The 25,152-nt window shown below is 35.3% G+C and overlaps 1 protein-coding gene across 2 annotated transcripts in view; it reads right to left on the minus strand.

Moving 5' to 3' along the window:
* LOC127841291 (uncharacterized) overlaps positions 1-25,152 on the minus strand; it is a 462,698-nt gene that overhangs the window by 255,068 nt on the left and 182,478 nt on the right. The window contains exon 7 of one of the 2 annotated variants that reach the window (XM_052370013.1): positions 17,452-18,060. The exons of the other annotated variant lie outside the window; for it this stretch is intronic. Coding sequence (XP_052225973.1) covers positions 17,452-18,060 — 609 coding nt within the window. The remainder of the gene's footprint in view (positions 1-17,451; positions 18,061-25,152) is intronic. 2 annotated transcript variants of the gene reach the window in all.

Here is a 25,152-nt window from a genome sequence, read left to right on the forward strand (position 1 = left end):
ACCATAAAAATGATCAATACAACTTGCTTTGAGCTCAAAATACAGTGTCCCCCAAGTCAATTTTGTTCACAAATATTCGGTTTAGTTACATCGCTGTTTGCCGTTGTGTAGAAATACCGAAATCCCCGTAATTACCGAAATCCCTGTTATAACCGAAACCCCCGCTGTAAAAAACGTAAAGTGTCAAAAAAATTCGTTGGAGTGCTTTTTTTAGTAAAAATCAGTGATTTAAACAAAAACGTAACAACAATATAACCTTTTATGAGCCTTTAAACGGAAATAGATAAGTGCAGACACAAACATAAAAATATTTTTTAAACGAATATACTATAATGACATTGAACTTTAAACTTTCAAAAATTAGATTAAGTGCTAAAATAGGACGATTTTGATGATCGGTAATTTCCGGAAATCGTTCAGCTATTTCCGCCTCCATTTACTCACTCTGGATCCAACCGGCTTTTTATTGCATAACGTAGCATTCTTAACGCAGACTCCGGAGATGGACGAAGTGTTACGATTACCATTTACTCTGATAACGTACTGTTTGCACTGTCTTCCTTCGCCGTGAAATAATACTCTTTGGAACAAAGAATAATCATGCCGCAGGGTGTACACTGAAGGCCGCGAGGTAGCAAGTTCACAGCCCCATACCTGTTAGTATTTCAGTCGCGTTATGCGAAAACTGGCTTAATGCATGTGCGCAACATGTCATCCCAGATGAGCCTTTGCAGTCTACACAGACTAATATGGGACGAAACTGCTCGCTTTTATGGCAGTTTTCGTTTAAAGGAAGCTAAGCTGGAACGACAATTTACGCATATGCATTAAACCATGTTTTCACAGAATGTGCTCATTGGTTAGATGCAAGTTAGCTACAACACATCCCATACATGATATTATTGGTTATACATTGGTACTATTGGTCAACATGTTATCGCGTCATGCAAAAAGGAGTCTTATGTCATATGCGGCTGAGCACCCAAATATTCTTGTCAAGAGCTACCCGCAGTCAGGTCTGTAGCTACGGTGGCCGCATATGGCATTAGACCCCTGTTCTTAGGACGCGAATTATGTAATATAAAGATAAGTGAAGAACAATCGGCTAACTAATGGCCAGCAGATAACCACAGCACATTGCCTTATCTTTTGTACTGAATAATACCTTGAAGGTACGTAACCCGGGACTGTATTCACAAACCGACTCTAGGACATAAGTCCCAAAGAAGAATATTCTAAAACTGTCACGTACTAAAACTTCTTGAAAGTCAAGTCTTACGTGGTACTGAATGCATTTAATTATATAATTCTTTATTAAGAACAATATGTTATGATATGAGCACCAATGTAAGCCTTAATGTATGAAAAATATGGGCTAGTTTTATTGAATATTACACCATTCTTAAGTCTAAAAAGAAGTACGGGACCGGGGCGTTAAACCCTTTGAGTCGTTTGATTTGATATTTAACTTATCTGGTCTCGTCTCTAAACTGATATGCTATTTTCATCATCATGTTCGCAATTTTCCTGTATTTGAAAATAGACTGTCAAACGGTGTGACGTATTATTAGTTTCTGTTTAGTTCAGTGTATCCGATTATTCGTTATGCAAATAAATTGATGCTTACACTTCAAGGAGAACAACTCGTACGAAGCGCATGAATTAATAACACATTGAGTTATCTTATCTTTGACACTTGACAATCAAACGACGCGTTCATTAGACGATTTATTGCTTAAACAAAGGAGGAGACCGGAGATAGCCAATTGTCAAACACCGGTACAAGGAACTGACCAATTTAAAAACATCGTGTTTAAGAGGTTGCGGTGGCGTAGTGTATGTGGTGTCCCCTGACTATCACGAGATTCTAGGTTCGATCACCAATCTGGGTGAATTTTTAAAGATTTCATCTATCGATACTTAGTACTGATTCTTCCCAGGAAACGGACTCTATTGAATGACAATAAGGTAACAGCTTTCGAAACAATCTATCTAAAGTTATTTTAAACTAAATTCTGCGATTTATACAAGTGTTATGATTGAACTAATCTTATATGATCACAACACGCATAAAGCTTTTTATGCAATCGAGCTAAGATTACTAGGTTTAAGCAACATAAGGGAGTTCTATAGGTATACTTACCGGATGTGATGCCGGTGCACACCACTATTATCCACAACTCCTTCGCAAAGCAGCTTGCTATCAGCCCACCGCTGCACACGAACAACCCCGCGATTATAGCGGGCCGGTGCCGTACCTTTGTATCGTAGAAGTCCACAGAATGACTTGAAAACACAATCCAATACGAATAAAATACGAATATTTCTTCAATACGAAAATACGATAAAACACTTTAATAGCGGGCCGGGACCGTACCTTTCTATCAGAGACATTCACAAAAGTAGATAAAAAACAAACAGATGGAAGAGTTTGTCGGAACATACGTTGTCGGCTAATTTTCGTTATAATCGTTTGTCGGGTCATTTGTTTTTAAATATTTTTTTTAAATAATTGTTTGTCGGATTATTCGTTTTAGGTGATTGTGTTAGAATTGTGTTTCGGCTCATTCGTTTTAAGCTGATTTGTTAAAAACTATTTTATCACATTGTTGTAACTACTAGTATATCTCCCTGGTTGTATTTATGCATACCTGACAGTAGTAAGGTATTTCTCTTTTCTAATTACCCAAATGTTTTTGCGAATGTGTTATTCTTATTATCACGGCATACACGGCAGAGTCAGTCGGATATTTATGTTCTGCAAAAAACTTTCAACTACTTGATCAATTAATTTTGATAAACCAGAATAAAATGTGTTGGTCAAATTGTTTGATTACTACAACGTATGCGTAAACTAAAACAAAAAACATGATCAGATTAAAAATATTTTTTCTTTAATTTACAGCAAGTGAACAATCGCCAATATACATTTCGCTAGTCTTTAATTAACGGCAAGTGACCAATTGCCTGTATACAATCCGCTAGTCTTTTTATTAACGGCTAGAAAATATATATTTCCTATGTACAACATATATAATTACACACTTAAAACACAAGTATAAGCGAGGCAAGATAAATCTTAATGTAAAAGTAAAATAATTGCCACATTATCGGGACTTTTTTATCTTTCTTAAACAGGAGTATTTTAAATACCTTTTTCCACAAAAGAATTTCGTTTACGTGAAGCCATTCGCAACTTCTCATTGTTTTCTCAGTTTATGCACTTTCCCAAATTTCAGACAAAAGCTATTATACTGTTTATTTCTTACCAGATTAAAAAACTTAACTTCACTTTTCCGTTTAATTATCAACATACATGTACAAACATACATAAACGTGTATATATGGACCAGAAAAATCAACATGGAATATTTTTGTTTATTTACCGTTCTGTTACGAAAAGCCCTTTAGGGCATATAAAATACATACATGTTTATAGGTAAAGACACATGTTTTGTAAATGAGCCGAGTTCTGATAAAATGTGGCTGTGTAAAGCGTCGTCTCAGATATGCCTTTACAGTCTGCACACGCTAATCTGGGATGACAAGTTATGCCTTAATGGATTTTCACCGTTAAAATAAAAGGTATCATAAAAGCGGAAGGTGTCGTCCATGATTACGTATGCGGACTGCACTGGTTTATCTCGGAGGACTCTTTACGCACATGTATTAAGCCACGTTTTCCCAGATCGCGGCTAAAATAGATGGTCACTCACTACCTCATGTAGTAGAGCCCAGATACAAGCCCTGAATCAGTACGACCTCAGACCTCTTGGCGTCGAACATGCTTATCAGTTCCGGGTACATCACAGTGAAACCAAATTCCAGTGCCACGCTCACGAACTGCAGGACAAGTTCGGACACCAGCACGTAATCTTCCGCCATTTTGGTGCCACTTGCTGGCTTCATTGTAAAAGGAGCGTCGTTATGCAAAAACTTGGCTTAGTGCATGTCCGTTAACAGTCAGTCCAGGCTAGATGTACAGTCGGCACAAGCTAATCAAGAACGACACTTTCCGCTTTTGGATTTTTTTCTTCTAAAGAAAGGCTCTTCTAAACAAAAACCCATTTTGGGATGAAAGTGTCGTCCTGGTTATCCGTGTACGGATTGCAAAGGCTAATCTGGGACGACACTTTAAGCACGTGCATTAAGCTCAGTTTTCCGAGAGCGAGGCAAAATGCAAAACTTTTGTTTTTAGCTGAGCCGGTTGTTGATGCCGAGACCGATACATTCAAATGTTCTATATGGAGCAATGTGTAAAGGGTGAAAAGTTATTAATTTAGTTGTTAGCCAAACAACTTCATTTGTTTTGTACTTACATTGCCAAACGTTTTTGTTGTCAACTGCTTTCTAAATAATTCCCTTATAAAATTTATAAAACATATGGAATGACATGCAGAATTCTGCAAAATCTCCATTGAACATTTTTTTCATAGGTAAATGCAATGAATTTAATGTAATGTTGCAAACATGATTGAAACCTAAACATAATTTATCAGCAAACGATAAGTAAACTTCACCTAAAGACAAAAGAGGTTAAAAGTCGGAAAAAAGAAAGGTTTACGTTTCGGGTTAATTTATTTAAAACAAATTTACGCGTCATGTGATATCAAAGTAAAGATACATATGGTGTAATATAAAACGGTCTAAACGCATGTGCGAATGCGTTCGGCAAAAAAAAATCCGCCAAGTAGGGACTTAATGCGAAAAATACCAGCGAAAAGTTTGGTCCCTGATTAGACTGTGCGAACTGTAGAGGCTAATCTGGGAGGACACTTTACCGACATGCATTAAGCCCCGTTCACAGAGCGCTGCTCACATGAGTTTTAACAATCGTATCTTAATAAAAAAGTACGCAATACGGTTTATGCCAGTGTGGTTACACATTCAAATCTAGAGGGCGACAATGCGATAGTGCGATAGTATGATGGCGAACATGCAATAGTACGAAGGCGACACTGCGATAATCATCGTACTGTCGTCATCGTATTAGCGCATTGTCGCCATCGTACTACCGCACAGTCGCGATAGTATTGTCGTATTGTCGCATTGTCAACATCATGCTGTCCCATCGTCGCCATCTTACTTTGGCACTGTCGCCATCGATTGTCGCATTGTCGTCATCGTATTATCGCATTGTCGCCATCGTACTATCGCACTGACGACTATCGCCTTGCGGTACACTACATATTTTTATTGCAGAAACAAAAATATATGACTTTATTAACATGTGCTTTGAAAGAGGTTACAGTTATAATGAAATCAAATTCTTATTACGTTGTAGATTGGGTATTGATGCAATGAAAAGTATTTTTAAAAGTGGCTCCATCTAGGAAAAAATAAGATATGTGCATGTGTACAGAAAGGCGATAGACGACAATGCGACAGTGCGACAATACATTGACGACAGTGCAATAGAAAGATGGCGATATAAGATAATACGATGCCGACAGTACGATAACGCGATAGTACGATGGCGACAATGCGATGATACGATGACGGCAGTATGATATGACTTTCGAATTGTCGCCATCGTACAATCGCGTTGTCGTACTGTCGGCATAGTATTTACTAGGGATGTCAACGAATATCCGAATATCCGAATATTCGGTCCCGGACCGAATATTCGGATACTATTTTCCGAATCGAATATTCGGAACAAAAAAATCGAGTAATTTCAAAGACTTTGTATTCGTGAAATTTACTTCAAACATTGTAAAAAAGTTGTTCCTCGTGTCATTATGTTTAGTCCGGATAATTCGTCGCTATGGTGATGACAGTATACCGGTCATAAATCCCGCTAATTGCATAACAAAGACAGTCACTTTGTGTCAAAATTATGATAGGTTCAAATCGCATCGGCAATCAAAACACCGACCTGCACTTGATCCAATGACTCGAATTACATTTAAAATTATCAAAGATTAAATGAGTAAAGGAACAGCCAACTTTGTGTAAAAAACAAATTAGACCGAATGGCAATTAAAACACCGACCCGTTTTGATCTAATAACTCGAATTACATTTAACATGATCAAAGATTAAATGAGTAAAGGAAGTGCCGACTTGGTGTGAAAAACAAAAACGATCGTATGGTTATAATCACGTTGTCCAATCAAAAAAGCTTTTAGAAAATAATTTACTCAATCTCCAATGAGTATTTGCGTATCGTATGGTCAAAACTTTAATTAATTACTCAATATTCAATCAGGTATTATACTTAAAGAAACGTTTTTGGTATTTCGCCCTCATTTAATTGAAAATATTGTCATTGCTACACGCATAAAGTAAATCTCTGTCCAATCAAAATGCCACCTACACCTTCCGCTGCTTGGAAGTATTTCACGAGACCATCCGATAAGAAGTCGGCAACGTGTAACTTGTGTGGAGTTAATCTTACGTACATTGTTTCTCGTTCTATTGTTGATGTACAATATTAAAAGTTTAAAAACAGTTTTCGTCATTCAATTTTAACAATTAGCGACGGCAATGTTGTGTCAATATTTAGTCACTTCCGGGGAACTTCCGGTAAAAACGAAAGTAGAATTCATCGAGTAATGGTACGGTAAACAAAGTTAATTTTTTTCTAACAGATGTTGACCGAATATCCGAATATTCGTTCGGAAGGATGACCGAATATCCGAATACCAATATCGGTATTCGTTGCCATCCCTAGTATTTACGCATTGTCGCAATCTAACTATCGCACTGTCGCAATCGCATTGTCGCACTGTCGCATTGTCGTCAGCGTATTGTCGCATTATCGCCATCGTGCTATCGCATTGTCGCCATCACACTATCGCACTGTCGCCATCGTACTATCGCATTGTCGCCATCGTACTATTGCACTGTCGCATTGTCGCTCTTCTGATTGTAATGTGCAACAACGATGGCACTAACGGTATTCCGTAAGAAAGTGCTTAACTATTTATCACACTGATACAGTTAGATCAGTGCCGGACTAGCTTTGTGAAAGCCTATAGGCAATAAAACTGTCGACAAAGTGTCTGCCTGAACACCAGTACCCGGTCGATTTGAACATTTTAAATTAGCAACACAATACCAAGGCTGGCAAAACATAACATGTGACAATGTTCTTTTATTAATATAAACTGTTATTATAAAACATATATCCAACATTCTGCTCCAGTTTGAGCAACCTAGTGAGCATTTTGGAAACGAAAACTCAAGTAAAACAATACGGGTTTTCAAAAAAATAAATTATTGTCACTCGGTTTAACAGCGTTAAGCCTTAAATCTGAACATATCATTGATATAAATTAATTTGCTTTGTCAAGTCATTAGATAGGGCTTAGTTAGTAAGGATAAAAGCTTTCGTAACGGTCTCATGGGGCACGTAAAAGTTGCGGGTCTCTTGGGCAATTCCCTACTCTTCCGTATGGGTAATCTTGGACTGGTTGCAATGCAATTCAATTTCGAAAGTTATCGGATTTAATGATGAAGAGAATGTATAGAAAAATCTATAAAAACGGATCCAGTATTGCATTACGGTTTAGTCATAAGTATGTGTGTGGTATTACTCATGTTCGAGGATTTTTGGGTTAGGCGATCTAATAATTTAACATAAACACATCGGACAACTCAAATAGACAACTATTTTTGAAAAATAAGAAATCCACGAATTAAAAATCCACAAAAAAGTATGTAAAAAAATCTCACAAAAATGTCATGCCGACGAATATAAATGATTTTACAATATATATTTATCCAACTTCCGCGCAGAGACTTGACGGTAACCAGCTTAGCTTGTTCAAATTCCTACCTTCATAACTCACCACGTGATGATAGCCTTGCCACGTGGTACTATAATTGTATTGTTGTAATTTTTGCTGTTTTACGTTAGTTCTTTTTTTCGTTAAAAACCTTAACTTATACACTATTTTCAAAAAGTAAAAAAATGATACTATTTTTCATATTATAATATTTAAAACAATACAATAAAATACTACCAAATCTGGTAAGGTTTTTCTTGTATAGGAAGAGATTTTCTGTGAGAGCAAGGAACGTCAACTCTGCGCGGAGATTGATCTTTATCTAGTACTTGCCATTTTGCTAATATTGATTGCCTTTCATGCCCCTCGTCAGCCCTCGAATCTGTTCTTATTTCTAGCTCACTTGACATCAAAGCTAACGAAGACTGTGTTTAATACAACATAGATTCAGCCGAACATTGCATTGGTAGCCTTTAAAAACAAGAGCACCGCATAACGGGTGCCACGCTCGGCTGCGAAAGCTTGTCAGGACAAGAATTTTTATTTTTATTTTTTTTAGAAGTCACAGTAAAATTTACCTTTGACCTAAAGACCCAACAAGAGATGTGTTTGTCAAAAACACAATGCCCCCTACTGCGCCGCTTTGAAATAAAATTTATATTTATCATTTTACAGGTAAAGATATTTCTCCCTTAAAAGCTTATAACTTCCCTTGAATTTTGTCCAATCCAACCAGGAGGGGGGAGGGTCTCACAGTCTATTATGACCATGTCAGATATCACTGACAATCAAAGCCTGTGGTTTAATAAAGATCAAAGCCAGAGTTGATTTTTTCTTTTTCATAAAACTTTGTTCATGATGTACCCTGCGTGTAGATTGCCCCAGGTACCCGCTAAAAGAACTAAATGTGAAATAACAATTGTATTGTGACTTATTATAATATTTAACAAGATTAACAAAGATATAAGAAACAAAATTATATTTTTCACAATTTACAAACAGTCTTTTGCACGTCTGCACGTTTGATTAATATTCCAGTCTTTGTTCACGTCTGCACGTTTATATGATGTTAGTGTAAAACAGAACACAATGATATCTTTTAACAAATAAAAGTCACCATCTTAATTTTAAGCGGGTCTTAATTAGTATTATGAATTGAGTTTATATCCTTGATTATAAAACGAGTAATGTATCCACACTTCCTTAATAATTTTAAAGAATAACGAAAAGAAAAACATAAGGTTGTAAATTTAAATGAAAAATCTATAATAAAATAAAATGTGGTTCCAAGCGAACCACCTCAGGTCATGCACGGGCACTTCCCGCGATGATCCGCCAGGATATATAGATATGATATATAGTCTACAGCTGCCCTGGATGATGGAGTTGAGGCACGTGACAGCCTTCGGTACAACTACTCACCCGCATCAACCCCACCATCCAGTTAAGCCTGAACAAGTGTGAAAAATCATGTATAATATGAAATCTATTTTTGAAATGAAACTAAATAAGCAAGAAAGGTTAGTACAATGTTCCTATGGCCTACATGAGTCAAAATGAGTCAATGGTATAGCGTATATACATAGTGATGAAACATGAGTGATAATGAAATTCAATGAATGAAATGAGATGAGCCCAAGACCGGGTTACACAATATATGAAATAATGATTGAAATGATTCATAGGAACATTGATGATAACAGTGATAATACATATATAAATACATTAATACAAAAACTCATCACACAAATGACACAAAACACTGTATCACTTTGTTGTTCTCTCTCTCTGACCCAGGATGACAATCCGAGCCCCGGCTCCCCACATCCTCGCTGCTGTCATCCTGAAATCAGAGAGAAAACACAACAGCAGAAAACAAGTAAAATGTTATAAAAATGTTAAGTAATTTTGGTAATCAAGTTCTCGATGAAAAACAATATTTTCATTGGTTGTTTGATATAATCCACCTCAATATAAATAAAAGAAATCATGTGTTAAGCGATGAAAATCTAATGTAATTCTAAATTGTATTCTAATCATAAATATTAAAATTAATTCTACGGGAGATAATATTTTTTCATGTTTGACGGAATTCCTACATGTCCAAATAATATGTCTTGATTCTGACAAAAATATGAAATATACATATTTTAATTCAGTACTTCCAACATTTTTGACATAAAAAAAACTGGAACCATTTAGGATTAATATTAATGTTTTCAATCGTAAGTATATCAATTAAATATAAAACAGTTTTATTTAAAGGGGAGGTAAACAAACAATCTATAAATAAATGTTGGACAGTTTCGTCACAATTACAAAAAGTACAACGCCAGAGTTGATCATGTATCTATGGACATAAGTCCACAGGTATGTAATAAACATCCTAGAAAATATAACTATATCATTTAAAAAAATCTTTGACAAATCAATCATTTGATTTATAAATAATCACCATAATAATTATGTACAGTAACTGTGAAAAGATCTTCAATTCTTGGTAAGGAAATATATAATATGGGATTTATAATTATATAAATTACTTCCCTTGAAAATAATTGTCTCTAACAAATGTCTATTTTATTAGCAAATAATTAAAAGCCACTACCGTGACTATAGATTCACCACTCAAAATGTGCAGCTCCATGAAATACACATGCATGCCAAATATATAAAAGTGGCTTTGTTAAATATTGATTAATTATATCCCTTTTAAGCTTATTACTTCCCTTAAATGTGTATTTTGTACCGTAGACCGTAAAGGATGACATTGACCTTTTACCACAAGGTGTTTGTCAGAAACACCATGCAGCATACTGCGCCGCTTTGATTTATTTAACAAAAATATATTCGTGGGCAGGTCAGATAACTATGTCCATTTAAAGCTTATTACTTCCCTTGATTTTGTTTTTTTGACCCTAGACCTTGAAGGATGTTGTAAACCTTGAAATTTTACCACTAAAAATGTGCAGCTCCATGAGATACACATGAATGCCAAATATCAAGTTGCTATTTAAAAACTTATGGCCAATGTTAAGGTTTTAACACAACGCCTACCTCGGACGGCGGACGGCAGACGGCGGACGACGAGCTGGCTAGGACAATAGCTCAGATTTTCTCCGACAACAGCCTCGCTAAAAATTAAATGCGCATTACGACGATACAGACGGTAAAATATGTTCTTTAATATGAATTGTTAAACTGATAAGTAAGAATTATGAATCGTGTTTGTAAGGACACAAATGAATATTTATGGTTATAATTACAAAAGAAAAGTTATAATTGAGAATTCGTTTCGTAGGCCTGGTAAAATTAGAAGCTGTAGCAAATTCATTATGATTGAAATGTACTAGAAGGACCTCAGTACGCATGCGCATCGTAGTGCCGTTATCTGCTTATTGAAGTAGGCAATTTTTGTAGGAGCAAGTTCTAATCTCACAAGAGGCACGATACAAAACTCACAATTAATTTTGCATTGGTATGAATTATAACAAAATATTAATTTATATAAAATACCAGATTATTATTAGATAAATATCTCACGGAAACGAAGAATTGGGAATTATTGCAATAATTTTTACTATATTATACTTTATATATAATTATATAAATAAAAGCCCCGTTTTCCTAGAGCGCGACTCTTATGTGCTGTGTACTGTCTTGTGTTGTTCAGGCGGTGGATTAATTGACTTATGAATGATATATTACATGTGCTGATTAGTGGCGTGAATTTTGTTAGAGTTAATATATAAATACGGTAAAGGTATACGTAATTATAGCATGTGCTTTGTACTTAAATAAACTACACTATGCATTTTGTCAATATTGTAGTTTTACATTATGTTCAGGTGGAGTTTATTTTGTCGGTCAAAACAATACAATCGATTTCGGGCATCTGTTTTCATTCTGTTAGGGCACACAGATGCATTTTTTATTTTTTATTCTCTCACAGTTCGATAACCTGCTTCTTTTAAGTGTTAAAACAGTGTTATATTTCGTGATGTGTATATACATATGTAAGCCTCGTTCTGGGAAAACGGGGCTGAATGAATGTACTTTTAGTATTGTAGAGTAAAGTCGACACAGGCTTATCAGGTACGACACTATGTAGTTTTATAAAAAAATAATGAAGTTTCTTCCAAAAGAAAATCCTGTCAAAAGGGAAAGTGTCATCCTTGATAAGCCTGCACAGGCTACCCTGAGACGACACTTTACGCACGTGCTTTAAGCCCCGTTTTTTTTAAGCGAAATTAATATGTGCTGTGTATTGTCGTGTATTGTTGAGGTTGTTGATTTACTGACTTAGGATGGTTACACGATTTGCTCTCATGATAACGTTTCTGGAGTTATTTGTGCATATAACTTATTATTTATTCTTTGGTTCATTAGGTAGAAAATATTGAAATGAAAAATATAGAACAAGTATGCCATGCGATAAGGGCGTGAACATTGCAAGAGCTAAGATATATATACGGTAAAGGTATATCATGCGATTTTTACTAATTAAATAAAATACACCGTGCATGTTTTCACTACTGTAGTTTTACAGTATGTTTAAGTTGAGTGCATTTTGTGTGTCAAAACATTACAATCGTGTTCGGGCATCTGTTTTGATTCTGCGAGGGCACACACATTAAATTTTTATTTTGTATTATCTCACAATGCGAAAACCTGCTTCAATTTACAATTAACGTTTCCAAAACCAGAACTCTCGTGTTGTTGTGTTGTTTTTTTTCAAATTTTAATTTGCCACATTTAGCAAATACACCCGTCAAAAGATAAAATGTTTTATTAAACAATACCAATTCTTAAAAATAATATCTATGATTTCAGATCTGTGCTGCTTAGTGCCCAAAACCTTGTCAATACGCTCAATACTCTCGTAATATTTATTCAATATAGAGGCAAAATCGAAAATAAAAAGGGATTTGCTTCAATAGTGAAGCTGTGTTGCAGTGAAACAGAGTTATCAATATCACGCCTTATTTTGGTAAAAAACGACAACAAACTAACCTTATGAAGATTCAAATATACACTATAAACAATTCATAAATACATAGTTGATAAACATGAGTGATATTTAAAACGGCTAGGCACGATTCTAGTCATTGTTAATTAAGACAAAACGTTGAATTATTCGCATTGTATAACAAAATTGGTTTCAAGTGTCCTGCCTGATATTTGGAATCGCTCTACGGTAAGATTCTTCCGCGTCTGTAGTTCCTGTTGGATTACAGTGTATTTCTCAAGTGGGATGTTTTCGACAAGTAAGATCTCTAAAAAACAACACAATTTCAGATTACTTCCAACTTTCTGAGTACATGTAGGCAGTGTGTCCACCAGTTCAAGAACTTTGGATGGAAGCAAACCATCACAATATATATTTAAATACTTCAATGATTGAGGTAGCTCTATCTGGTGATATGTCTTCTCATACAGTGTAACTGTTTCCAGTTGTGTGAGTGATGTTAGTGACTTCGACAGCGACTCGTGATACACGTTCAAACCTCCCCACGTACCACTCAGACTCAGACTCTTGATATTCAGACCATGCAGAGCCTTCCACAAAGAGGGACTGTCATACCTCACTTCAATACTAAGCGTTTCCAGCTGTGTGAGCGATGACAGTGACTGCGATTGCAATTCTACATTTTCCACGCACAAACCTTCCCAGAAACCACGCAGACTCAGACTCTTGATATTCAGACCATACAGAGCCTTCCACAGTCCGGGACTGTCAAAGTCCACTTTAATACTAAGCGTTTCCAGCTTTGTGAGCGATGATAGTGACTGCAACAGCGATTCTTCACGAGCCACGTTCAAACCTCCATGCATAATAATCAGACTCAGACTCAGACTCTTGATATTCAGACCATGCAGAGCCTTCCACAAAGAGGGACTGTCATACCACACTTCAATACTAAGCGTTTCAAGCTGTGTGAGCGATGATAGTGACTGCGACAGCGATTCTTCATGATCCCGGTTCAAATCTCCCCACGTAGCACTCAGACTGAGACTCCTGATATTCAGACCATGCAGAGCCTTCCACAATCCGGGTCTGTCATACTTCACTTTAATACTGAGCGTTTCAAGCGATGATAGTGACTGCGACAGCGATTCTTGATGATCCACGTTCAATCCTTCCCCCAAAATACTCAGACTCAGACTCTTGATATTCAGACCATGCAGAGCCTTAAACAGATAGGGATTGTCATTTTCGGTTTTTACTATGGAGGAATTGTTTACATCTTTATGTATAAATGCCCTTATTTCTCTTTTTGCTGCCTCAGCACATTTAATATAGATCGATTGCAGGTCAAACGTCAACGCGTGATCGAGAGTCAGCAGCGTGCAGAACACATAGCGTAGACAGGTATAGGAACATGTGACTTTCCACATTTTAATGTATTTTATAGAAGGCAGTAATGGAGGAGGATCTGCACACTGGAATAGATCTGCACTTTTTAGAAAAATCCCGACCAAATATTCTGCCGTTGACGTACTTGCAAATTCTGAAAAAATAACTGAATTCACAGAACAAGGTACTTAAAATACTTACATACTAAAAAAATGTAATGTGGTTACATTTGTTGACATTTGTTAAATTTGATAAGAATTAATACATTTAAATTAATGAATGTTCAGAACAAAACCCAATATATTTCAATGTCATATTAACTGTGTATAGTTTGGTTTCATATATTTAATACAAATATCAATTTTATATTCGAATGTTTTAAATATTATTGTAATTTATATTAACACTTTAGTAAGATATATATTTATTTTGCATAACCTACTTGTAATGATATGCTTTCAACTATAAGTGTATAATCAAGTTACCCTATACACGTAATGCATATGTATCATCGGATACAAACTAAAGTACTTTAAAGGTTTTATCAGTTATTGCACGTATTTTATAATTGTCAAGCAACACCGATTCCGAAAATGAACAACACACATGAGCACATTATTTTATTTACCAGTGTTTGGTAATAAAATAGAATCGTTTTCTGATGTAAGGTCAAACGTGATGATAGGGACATTGTTTGCTCATGCAGATTATGTTTTAGTTATTGTAAATCGCTGCTAGTGTTGATAAGTACTCATGGTATTAATACTTTGACCTTGTCAGGGTCCGGATTTCGAACCATTTCCCTGCAAAAAAGATATTATTATATTATTCCCGTATTCTAATCATAGAATCAGACTGTATATGTACGGTATTAAAACAAAATATTAGAATGCCATGGGCCTTGAGGTGCTCACCTGGGACGCGGGGGCGAAACCACTAAAAATGACTAATAGACAGTTGATGTATAATAACGACCGCCCTGCCCTCTAGGACAGTGTTTTTCGAAGGCAAGATATCATTCGAACAAATATTCTTATAAAGCTTCATGCAGATATGATCTTAAAATGTGGACTTCTTGAGTGTTTACAATAGTTTTCTTAAATTTATCCTGGTGAACTAGTTTTTCACCTCAAATAACCCAGTTGGCAACTAAGTAAAGAACTCATTAGGAAATATGTTATGACCAGATTTCATGACGATTGAACTCACACTACATGTATGACTACTAGAATAGTATAAAATATAAATAGTTTATTCCTATGCGCATTATTATGTCAAACTTTTGATAATTGAAATTAATTCTCGACACAAATTACATATGTATATATAATAACCTAATATTAATTTATGGAGGATAAATTAGTTAGCTGGTAGCTGGTAACATATCCTGCAAAAAAAGATTGTTTAAACAATGGTCAATGAGCCACACGTGAATAAATTATTGATAAAATTGAGAAATTCCAATTAGAGTTAATTATATACGAAATGTATATTGGATGACAGTTCAAATAATATTAATCTTAAACAGTTCTTCATGTTTTACTTGGTTTAAAACAATGTTGTTTTTTTAAAATACATATACTTATCTGAAGTAATTGCAATATTTAAAAAGATTAATTCCATATCATTAAACAGCTGGGTTGTAAGCCATGTTTCTCAAGCTATCATCATAATACAACACAACATCACAGCGATTTTTTGTCCCAATTTTGAAAAGTACCAGTCCCATACTATTCGCAAAAATTAGCGAAACAATCCTTAAAATGGGAAAAATCCTGTTTTGAAATCTTAAGATATGGAATGTTTGGTCTTAAATTGCTTGGTATAAATAACACAAACCAATTCAATACTTTTTTTACAAGTAATGACTACCGAATACGCTTATGGAAATACCATAGTAAACCCTTTATAACGATACTTTTCATTTCACGTGTGCAGGCACGGATTCAGAACACAGAAGTAAAGAGAGGTATTTATTCTATATACAGTTTATATTGTATTATTTAAAGCTTAATATCAATATTTTTTTCTAATGAACACGGAAGCAGCAATACTTGCAGGCATTAATAATTAATAATGTATATGTTTGTTGCAATAACAAATGTTTATTTCGGATTTTCGGGATGCGATGTGATACTTTATTAAGATTCGGGAATGTACTCATAATTCATCGTTATACAAATTTAAATGCAAATATTGAATTTATCAAGGGCATTTAAAATACTAATGAGAAATACATTCTCGTTAAAAATATAGATACTTTAATGGGTGACCGTAAATCATCGTTCAATCTAGGGCACCATACTTTCGATTTCGCTTTGGTTTACAAACAGCTTATCAAGATAAACAACAAATGTTCGCAACCATCATCATCATCAGCAGCAGCAGCATCAACAGCAGCAGCATCATCATGATCATCATCATCATCATCGTTATCATCATCATCATCATCATCATCATCATCATCATCATCATCATCACCATCATCATCATCATCATCATCATCATCATCATCATCATCATCATCATCATCATCATCACCATCACCACCATCATCATCATCATCATCATCATCATCATCATTAATATATATTATATAACTATCTGATTCAGTACTTCTGTAATGGTAGTAATCATCCTCAGAAAGAAGAAACATCAATCGGTGTTACAAGACTGCATGTAGAAAAATTTAAAGCTGCACTAATACATCTCGTGAAAGTCATAAAATGTGACTTGAAGAGAGTTAACTAGGTTTCCATATAGCTATAAAAGGAAAACTGCCCCGACCGCTGTCGGCTTTGTTTTTAAACAGACTAGAATTATTTTCGAACACCGATGATTGGACCTTACATGTGTCTTCTAGAGTGTTGTTTGCTTATAGCAAAAAAGAAAAACATTCCCCCCCGGGCGGCCCTAACACACAGGAACCATTTAGGGGCTCGGGCCGGATATCATAATAACAAATGTCATGACCAAGTTTCATGAGGATTGAACTTCAAATATAACATTTAAAGTGGTAAAAGGGTTTTACTATAAGGACATTGGCGGCAATGTTTTTCAACGAACCGTAGCCATTCAAGATTTAAACAGTAAGTGTGTTGCTGCTGTGATAGCACCAAACTGATGAATATCATCAACGTCACAGGAATATGGTATTCTGATTTGTTTGAAATAATGGATATACGTTGTTAACTTTTTTACTTTTTTACTGTCATGTGAACTGCCTATTAAAGAGCGTTTGTTAATGTTAAATCATGCAAATGTTTATCAGAATATGATTAATATAAACATGCGAGTAAACTCAAACACAACGCCACAACTAAGAAACTATTAGATAAAACAATATTATATTTATAATTACCACTAAACAAAATGCCTTTTCCATTTAGTTCCAATGATTGCAGCTTGTTGCACGATGACAGGTCAAACTCAATATGAGACGCAGACTCGCCTCTTGTTCGTGAAATCTTTCTGTCAGGAACATATATATTCATGTACAGAACATCGGACTTGTTATTTGTCCATATGGTGTGCAGGACTCGTATGTCGTTATCAAAGTCTAAATAGTACACACTGAGTTTGAGTACAATATCCTTTTGCTGATTGGCAACAGCTTCTCTGTATCCTGCTAGTATGACCTTTTGAAGCTCAGAGTGAATGATTGGTTGCAAACAACCAACATCGTGTTCATCCATCATGCCAGAAAGCTTATTTGCAGCCGACATGTTCAGTCCGCAGAGGAAGATGAACACCTGGGATATGTCAAGATATGCATCCTTGTGACGGCTGAGGTATCCGGAAATGACGTCATCAATCACATTGGTATTGCATGCAATATGATAAGCAGCCAGGAATTCCTGAATGCTCTTATGAATAAATGAAAATGATGAAGAAGATCTTAATGCAGATGCCTTGCGCGTCACTGATAAAATACCGGACTTCAGTGCAAAGTTCTCTTTATCAAGTTGACCTAAATTGAATTTCTTTAGATCCTTAATGGTAAATACCAGAGCTTTTTCCTGTGTATCTAAAAACAACAAATAAAATGCCGCTTCAGCAAGTCTATTCAAGTGTTCAATATTGGGTTGTATGTTTTGGGTCTCTGTGAAACATCGAAAAGGCGGCTCTTGAAATTCACTCGTTTCAATATTCGCCTTCTTGAAAAGACATTCCAGCAAGAGGCTGTATTTTTCACAAAGAGAGCCTTTCAGTTCAGTTCCTTTGGTCCACGAGTGTAAAATCAAACACAACATCATTGGGGAGTACAAGTGCTCTATCAAGCCAAATTTACGTACATACGATTCAAACTCATATTGTTTTCCGTCTAAATCTTGTCTACCCTTAAAATCTTTCCTACACCCCAGGATTTTTCTGCTCACCTCAAACACTTCGTAAACTCCATCAAGTTGCAGCAGTTTGCAAATCTGCGAGTCAAGTATTTTCGCTTCTGTCATCTTCCAAGGTCTAGTAGTTATCAACAAAACGCAATGACTATGTACGTCTGCCAGTGTTGGCAGGTTGTGATGATCTCTAGTACCGGTCCATTCATCTAGACCATCCAGTAATACCAAGCAACGTTCACGTTTCATGATCTCATTTAGTAGTCTGTATGCCTTTCCGCGATCTTCTTCAGATGAGTATATACTGTCAACTATCTGTGTATTTATCATTTTTTCGATTTCAAACAAACCAACTGATTCCCTTAATGTTACATGGAAGACATATGTAAAGTCCTTCAGAGAAGTTAAATCGTCAAAGACATTAGAGTATCTCATCTGTGTAGAAGAGCTGAATCTAGTGGTCCTGTGGTCAATTGACAGCGTCGTCTTGGCTGATTGTTCTGATGTTATAGTACACCAGTCCATTACCAATTTTGCAAGAAAAGTAGATTTCCCATAACCTGCTTCCCCTTGAATAAATATCTGTTGGTTCGGTTCGGTGTCCGATAAGAAAATATTTTTGTTTTTCATAATTTGTTCACCAGTTTTTTTTAAAATACCCTCTTTCCTTAGCCATAAGTTGTATATTCAGCGGCATATACATATCAAGTAACTTTTCCTCAACCCAGTCATCCAATGGGAAGATATTTACATGACCGAAACGTTTCCTGTAATACTTCGTCAAAGCTCCAAGCATTTCTGAAATCATGAAATGGAAAATACTCAAAATTGGCTAAGGATCACATTTTATTTTCACATTATCTTCAATTTTATATACTGTTCATTTTAAATTGTTATTTTGCAGGTGTTGATAGTATAATGTGTGTTTTTGATTTTATTTTAATGTATTGATTTATCATTGATAATTGACCCTGTCTGAATCTAGCTATGGGTGAACTTCAAATTACACATACTATAAAAAGTGATCCTTAGAACATGTTGAATAATATATTTGGCATACATTAACACAAAAGACTCTTCCTAATTATATTTAGCATAATTCAATACTTAATTCATTTTCGTACAAATATACCTCATTTTATTATTCCATGATTGCAATCACATGTGTGAAGTTTCATATAATACCTGTAGTAGAAACAATGCTATGGAAAAGTTTCACGTTAACTGTTACCAGAACATTATGAGGACGCCGACGCAAACATTCGGATGAGTAGTATACATGTACGTTTGACTATTTGGTGCATAACCGAGTTTAAAAATGGCTCTTTTTATATCGAAGTCGTTGTGATCCGTATACATTTTGAAAATTAATGTCAAATTATTTTCTTAAGCCCCAAACTCATATACTCTACCATAAAGGCGAACAGAGAACTACTAAGTTATCTTGAATATTATCATGATCTGGGTTGATTACATATTTTGACTCCCTGCAGAGCCTGTGCACAGCAATTGATTATCTGTATCTCAATCATCCAAAGTTGACCAGGACAAAAAGGTCAGATTTTTACCAGATGCAGATCGGAATATTCAATGAATAGACATGCTAAAATCTGAGTCGAAAGTGTTTAAAACATGGTCTATACTAATGTATATTAATTTACTTAACAATTAAATTAGTGGCCAAATACTAATTATCGTAATCGCAGACTATTACCAAGTGTTTATACTGATACGTGTTATTGAACACGTTTTCATGAATTAGCGATTTTTATCGTTCACTGATATATAATGCAATCAGTAAGTTATACCATAATACATAAGTGGATGTATATGTTGTTTTGGGCCATATGATCATTGGAATCACATCAGTGTAATGATAATTATACTGTTATCAGGGCGTTTTTCTTTGATTTTGGGGAAAGGCATGGCCTTCAATTTTGGGGGAACAATTATATACAAAACTGAAATATGGAAAGGCATTTCCAAAAGTAAGCTTGACATGTGGAAATATTGCATCGTATTAAATATATTCTATTAGAGACAAAAAAGAAGGGATTCAAATCTATGCGTATACTTGTGTTTTTTGTATGTTTAGCAAAACATTATTTTAGTTTTTAACATCAACATGTGTATGAATATATTTATTTGATCAGGATAATTCGATTTGTTTGAAACTCACAGTTGAATAAAGTTAAATTCTTGCTGTTTCAAAATTGTATAATGAAATGATAAAACGTTTGTTATACCTTCACATGACTGTTTATACGTTGTTTCAGTGAAAGTAGTATTTCCAAACTGTTCTCGGATGTCGTTTATGCATTTTTCTGCTTGTTCATCTAAGCACTGTTTGTGTCTACTGGCGTGGTCATTTATGCCCTGTTTGTGTCTATCAGCGTGTTCATCCATGCTCTGTTTGTGTCTTCCAGCGTGTTCATCCATGCCCTGTTTGTGTCTATCAGCGTGTTCATCCATGCCCTGTTTGTGTCTATCAGCGTGTTCATCCATGCCCTGTTTGTGTCTATCAGCGTGTTCATCCATGCCCTGTTTGTGTCTATCAGCGTGTTCATCCATGCCCTGTTTGTGTCTATCAGCGTTTTCATCCATGCCCTGTTTGTGTCTTCCGGTGTGATCATCTATGCCTTGTTTTTTACTGTCGACGTGTTCATCGATATCCTGTTTATGTATATCTGCCTGTTTTGCGAGCTCTTGCTTACAATTGCTCATAAAATCTCTAATGTTATCAATGCACATTGCTGTGTTTACTCTAAGGTCATTCACTGATGCGTCAACAACGTCTTTTGCAATACCTTTCAAGTGTTGTTTCAACGTTGTTCCAACAGCATCCAGGAAACACATCATCTCTGTTGTAGTCAATAGTAATGTGTCTTTTTCCAACTGTTGCATCAAATAAAAACAGTAATATTTAATCACAAAAACAGATAAATCTTTAATCCATGACATGTTTTCCTGATAGTAAATGGAAGAAACAAATTAGTGAAATGAATGTGTATTTAAGTGCACTTAAGTTTCTCATTAGATACTTTACTTGGTACAGACAGCCAATGAGTATGTTCTTAACTTGATATTGAAGGCAGTGATAACTCATAAAGTGTAGTTTAGTTCCATATTAAATTATTTAATTGATTACGACAGCCAATCATAAATAATTGTGTGGTTTAGATCCCAATTAAATACTTAACTTGATATAGAAGCCAATTATACAATACTAATTTTCATGAATTCATGAATTTGTTTGAGTATATATACTTCAAGGTGGTATTCTCATCTTGAATTGAGTTTCAATAAAGTTAACATTTGTGTAACCTCTAGATTGACTTTCATTTAAGAAAATCAATAAAACAATGATTCTTTTTTACGCGTATATCGTCTTGCAGGTTGCCAGGTGTCAAACATTATTGACCATGCAGAAGATCGAATTCGATAGGGTTTCAAATTCCCAATTTCCTAGTGTGTTCATGTATTATCATCTCTACTTGAGTTATTTTATCCAAAATACCGGTAATAATAAAAGGCGTAACATCGCCAAATCCATCAGAACACTGTTTAAAAAAATAATTGCACTGTTTTAAGAACGTACAATGTTTGCCATTTAAATTGAGCGGATTCGGTAACAGAGATTTCAAGTGACTTCACGTTTGTGATATACTGAAAATCGCCCATCACCTGTTAGCTATATGCTTCAACTATTAGAGACCGTTTTAAACTCGACTGACATATCATAAGAACAACTTTCCAGGGAAGGTTTCAGGTTTCACGATGATTTAGCAAAAAGTAAGACTTTTTTGCAAAAATAAGATAGTTCAATCCTATTTATTTTAGGTCGATTTCATCAAAAGCCTCAAGCTTATTGAAACGCTCTCGAGTCCGTTTCCGGGGCCTGTAACCAGTACTTGGTGTCTTATGTTGTCTAATGAACGCGCCGACAGTGGGGATCGAACTGATGCCCCCCCCCCCTGTCGCTAAGCGGTAACCATATGCATTACACCACGACAAGATTTATTGTACTATTATAGCAAATTGTCCGATCGACAACCATACCTTTTGATCTACCATAACATGTATCAAACTTGGCAGGGATATTACAAGATTAAATATGTTTGCAACAATTTTTTTTATCGACTCGGTAAACGTTGTTACTACCAGATTGTCAACTCTATGTCATACTGATCATAGTTTATAATAGAAGGTTATAAAACAGTCACACCCATTAGCAGCCATGTTGTCCAGAAGGGTATAATTACTTGTAATGCCGAGATATCAAGAGAATAAATATCGATATTTGATGATATATAAAATCTGTATAATGCCCCAACAAGCTCGCTTTTCAAACACGCCGTAACAATTCAATCAAATTTTCAAAAACTTGGTCACTCAATGAGGCGACTAATGTTAACAATGTAAATGCTGACGACGCACAACAATGACAGACAAAAGTGACCACAAAAGCTCCCCATGAACGGTATGTGCCCATATAAATTCAAAACATTAGAGTGAAGGTGCTTTATCTGTTTCATATGAGTATCTAATGGTGAAAAGACATGACACAATATCTTATGCTATTATTCGTTTACAATAAGCAAGGAAAGGCGTTGAATGACAAGACATAACGCTAATACACTACCTGGGCTAATTTCACCACAGCATTTTTGGCAACGTTATCTTGACTGAGATAGCTTGAATCATTCAGCAGGTTGTTCAATGATGTGAAATAGTCTTGGAGATCGACATCAGTGACTTTCATTAATGAAGAATGCCGCACAGCTTTATGGACTTCACGAGCCTATTATGGAAACACAGTATCTATAGATATTATGTATTTTGCAAATGTGACAGCTATCCCATTATGAAACATGCACATCAATTATTGTGTAAGCATTTATAGATCAATATTATGTGTAATGCAAACGTCCTGTTTAAACCTCTACTGTTAAATAGCGCGTCAAAGATAGCTCCGCAAAACTGTCAGCATTTTTAATTTAAAGAAAACCTTTGTAGTAACCTCAGAATAGATAAGTTATGTACAACGTTCACGGTAGACAATTTCAGTGCAATGCTTGTTTGAAGTGTTAGATCCTTTAAACGTTATATATGTCAATTTCACATTATTGAACATTCATGTATACGTATAACTCCTGAAATACTTATATTTAAATTATTTGGTAGAAAATACACTACTTTTGACAGAAGGCACTGGAGTTTTTACCTTATACAGGAGGCATGCAGGATTGTTGTGGGTTGGCTTTCCCTTTGTTATTGGAAAAGAAAACTTGCTATCAAAGCGTTTGCAGTTTAGCATAAAACTGACGACTCCATTGAAGTCTGTGTCTTGAATCGATATCTTGTCAGCATATCCATCTGTTTGGATGTAACATTTCGCTATTTCCCAATAGTGCGTTTGCCATAATGGCGCAGATGTATTGTTCCAAGAACATTTTTTGTACCGATGTTCCTTGATAATTTCCTGGCAAACTTTATCACAAATCTGGTTTGGACATTTTTGGTTTCGCAGTAAATTTGTTGTGTTACAGCTGGTGCAAGTAGCTGATTGTGACTTAAGAGTAGATGTTACTTGGCTGTAAATGTGCTGGTGAAAAGTCTGAGCCTCGTTGTCAGCTAAGTGATCCAAACCAGACTTCGCAATGTCTATTGCTAGCCATGCCTTAAGCCAGTTCGACCGTTCCTTCTCCTTAAACACATCAGCTAAACTCGCCATAATCTGAACATCAACAAAATGGTCTTCATAGAGTCAACTTTTGGCATAGAAACAAGTCATTGTCCAGTGTCACCTATTAAACATAATTTAAAAATGATTAAACACAATAATTATTATATAAAACATTTGGGTGATAAGCATGCTCTACAATTAGAATACGTCCTCTAAAAGCTCAGATGGAAGGGTCACACTAATTAACCTAACGATGGCAGACTACACCATTAGAAAACACCCTATGAAAGTCCAGATTGAAGGAGCACAATAATTAAAATAATGGTTTTACGGGCTACACAATAAGCATACGTTCTATGACAAGCACAGATGAATGGAGAACACTTATTAACATAAAGCTGGTTGCACACCACAAAAACATACATAGGTTTCAATAGACCAAGATTCTATTATGTTGAGAAAGAAGATCGATTTTTTTTTTAATAGAGCAAATTATATTTTTTGCATCTATTTGACTCAATAAAATCATGTCCAAAGAGTCTACATTAATCCATTCAAAAGACCCTGTTATCGTTTTTAAAGCCGCCGGAGTTGATATTTCTCACAACATTTTGGTTATCTCGACTGACCAAAATTTATCAGTATTCTTCAGATACATTCTAAAGCGTAACTCTTCCTTGCTGATTTTCGCAAAAAAAATGTGCCAAAAATGCCAAAAGCATAAAAAATACGAAACATAATCATGTACATAACGGAATCCTCAAGACTATTATTAGCCAATGACGTTTGCACGCTTATGGTCACGTGAGCGCCAATTTCAAAACAAAGAAAAAACTACTAAATAACACAAGCAATTTAAAAACGAATTATGTCTACGGATAGCTCTAGCAAAAAAAATATAAAACTTGTTTCTGTCTTAATAGATAAACGAGGATCATTGTGTATTGAATAATATGTTTGTAAAAAGTCCGAATGCATGCCGATTGCATAAATACGATTTCTCAGATTAGAGCGAATTCAATAAGGCAGATTTGTG

The sequence above is a fragment of the Dreissena polymorpha genome, chromosome 8 (genome assembly GCF_020536995.1).
Source record: "Dreissena polymorpha isolate Duluth1 chromosome 8, UMN_Dpol_1.0, whole genome shotgun sequence".
NCBI lineage: Eukaryota > Metazoa > Mollusca > Bivalvia > Myida > Dreissenidae > Dreissena > Dreissena polymorpha.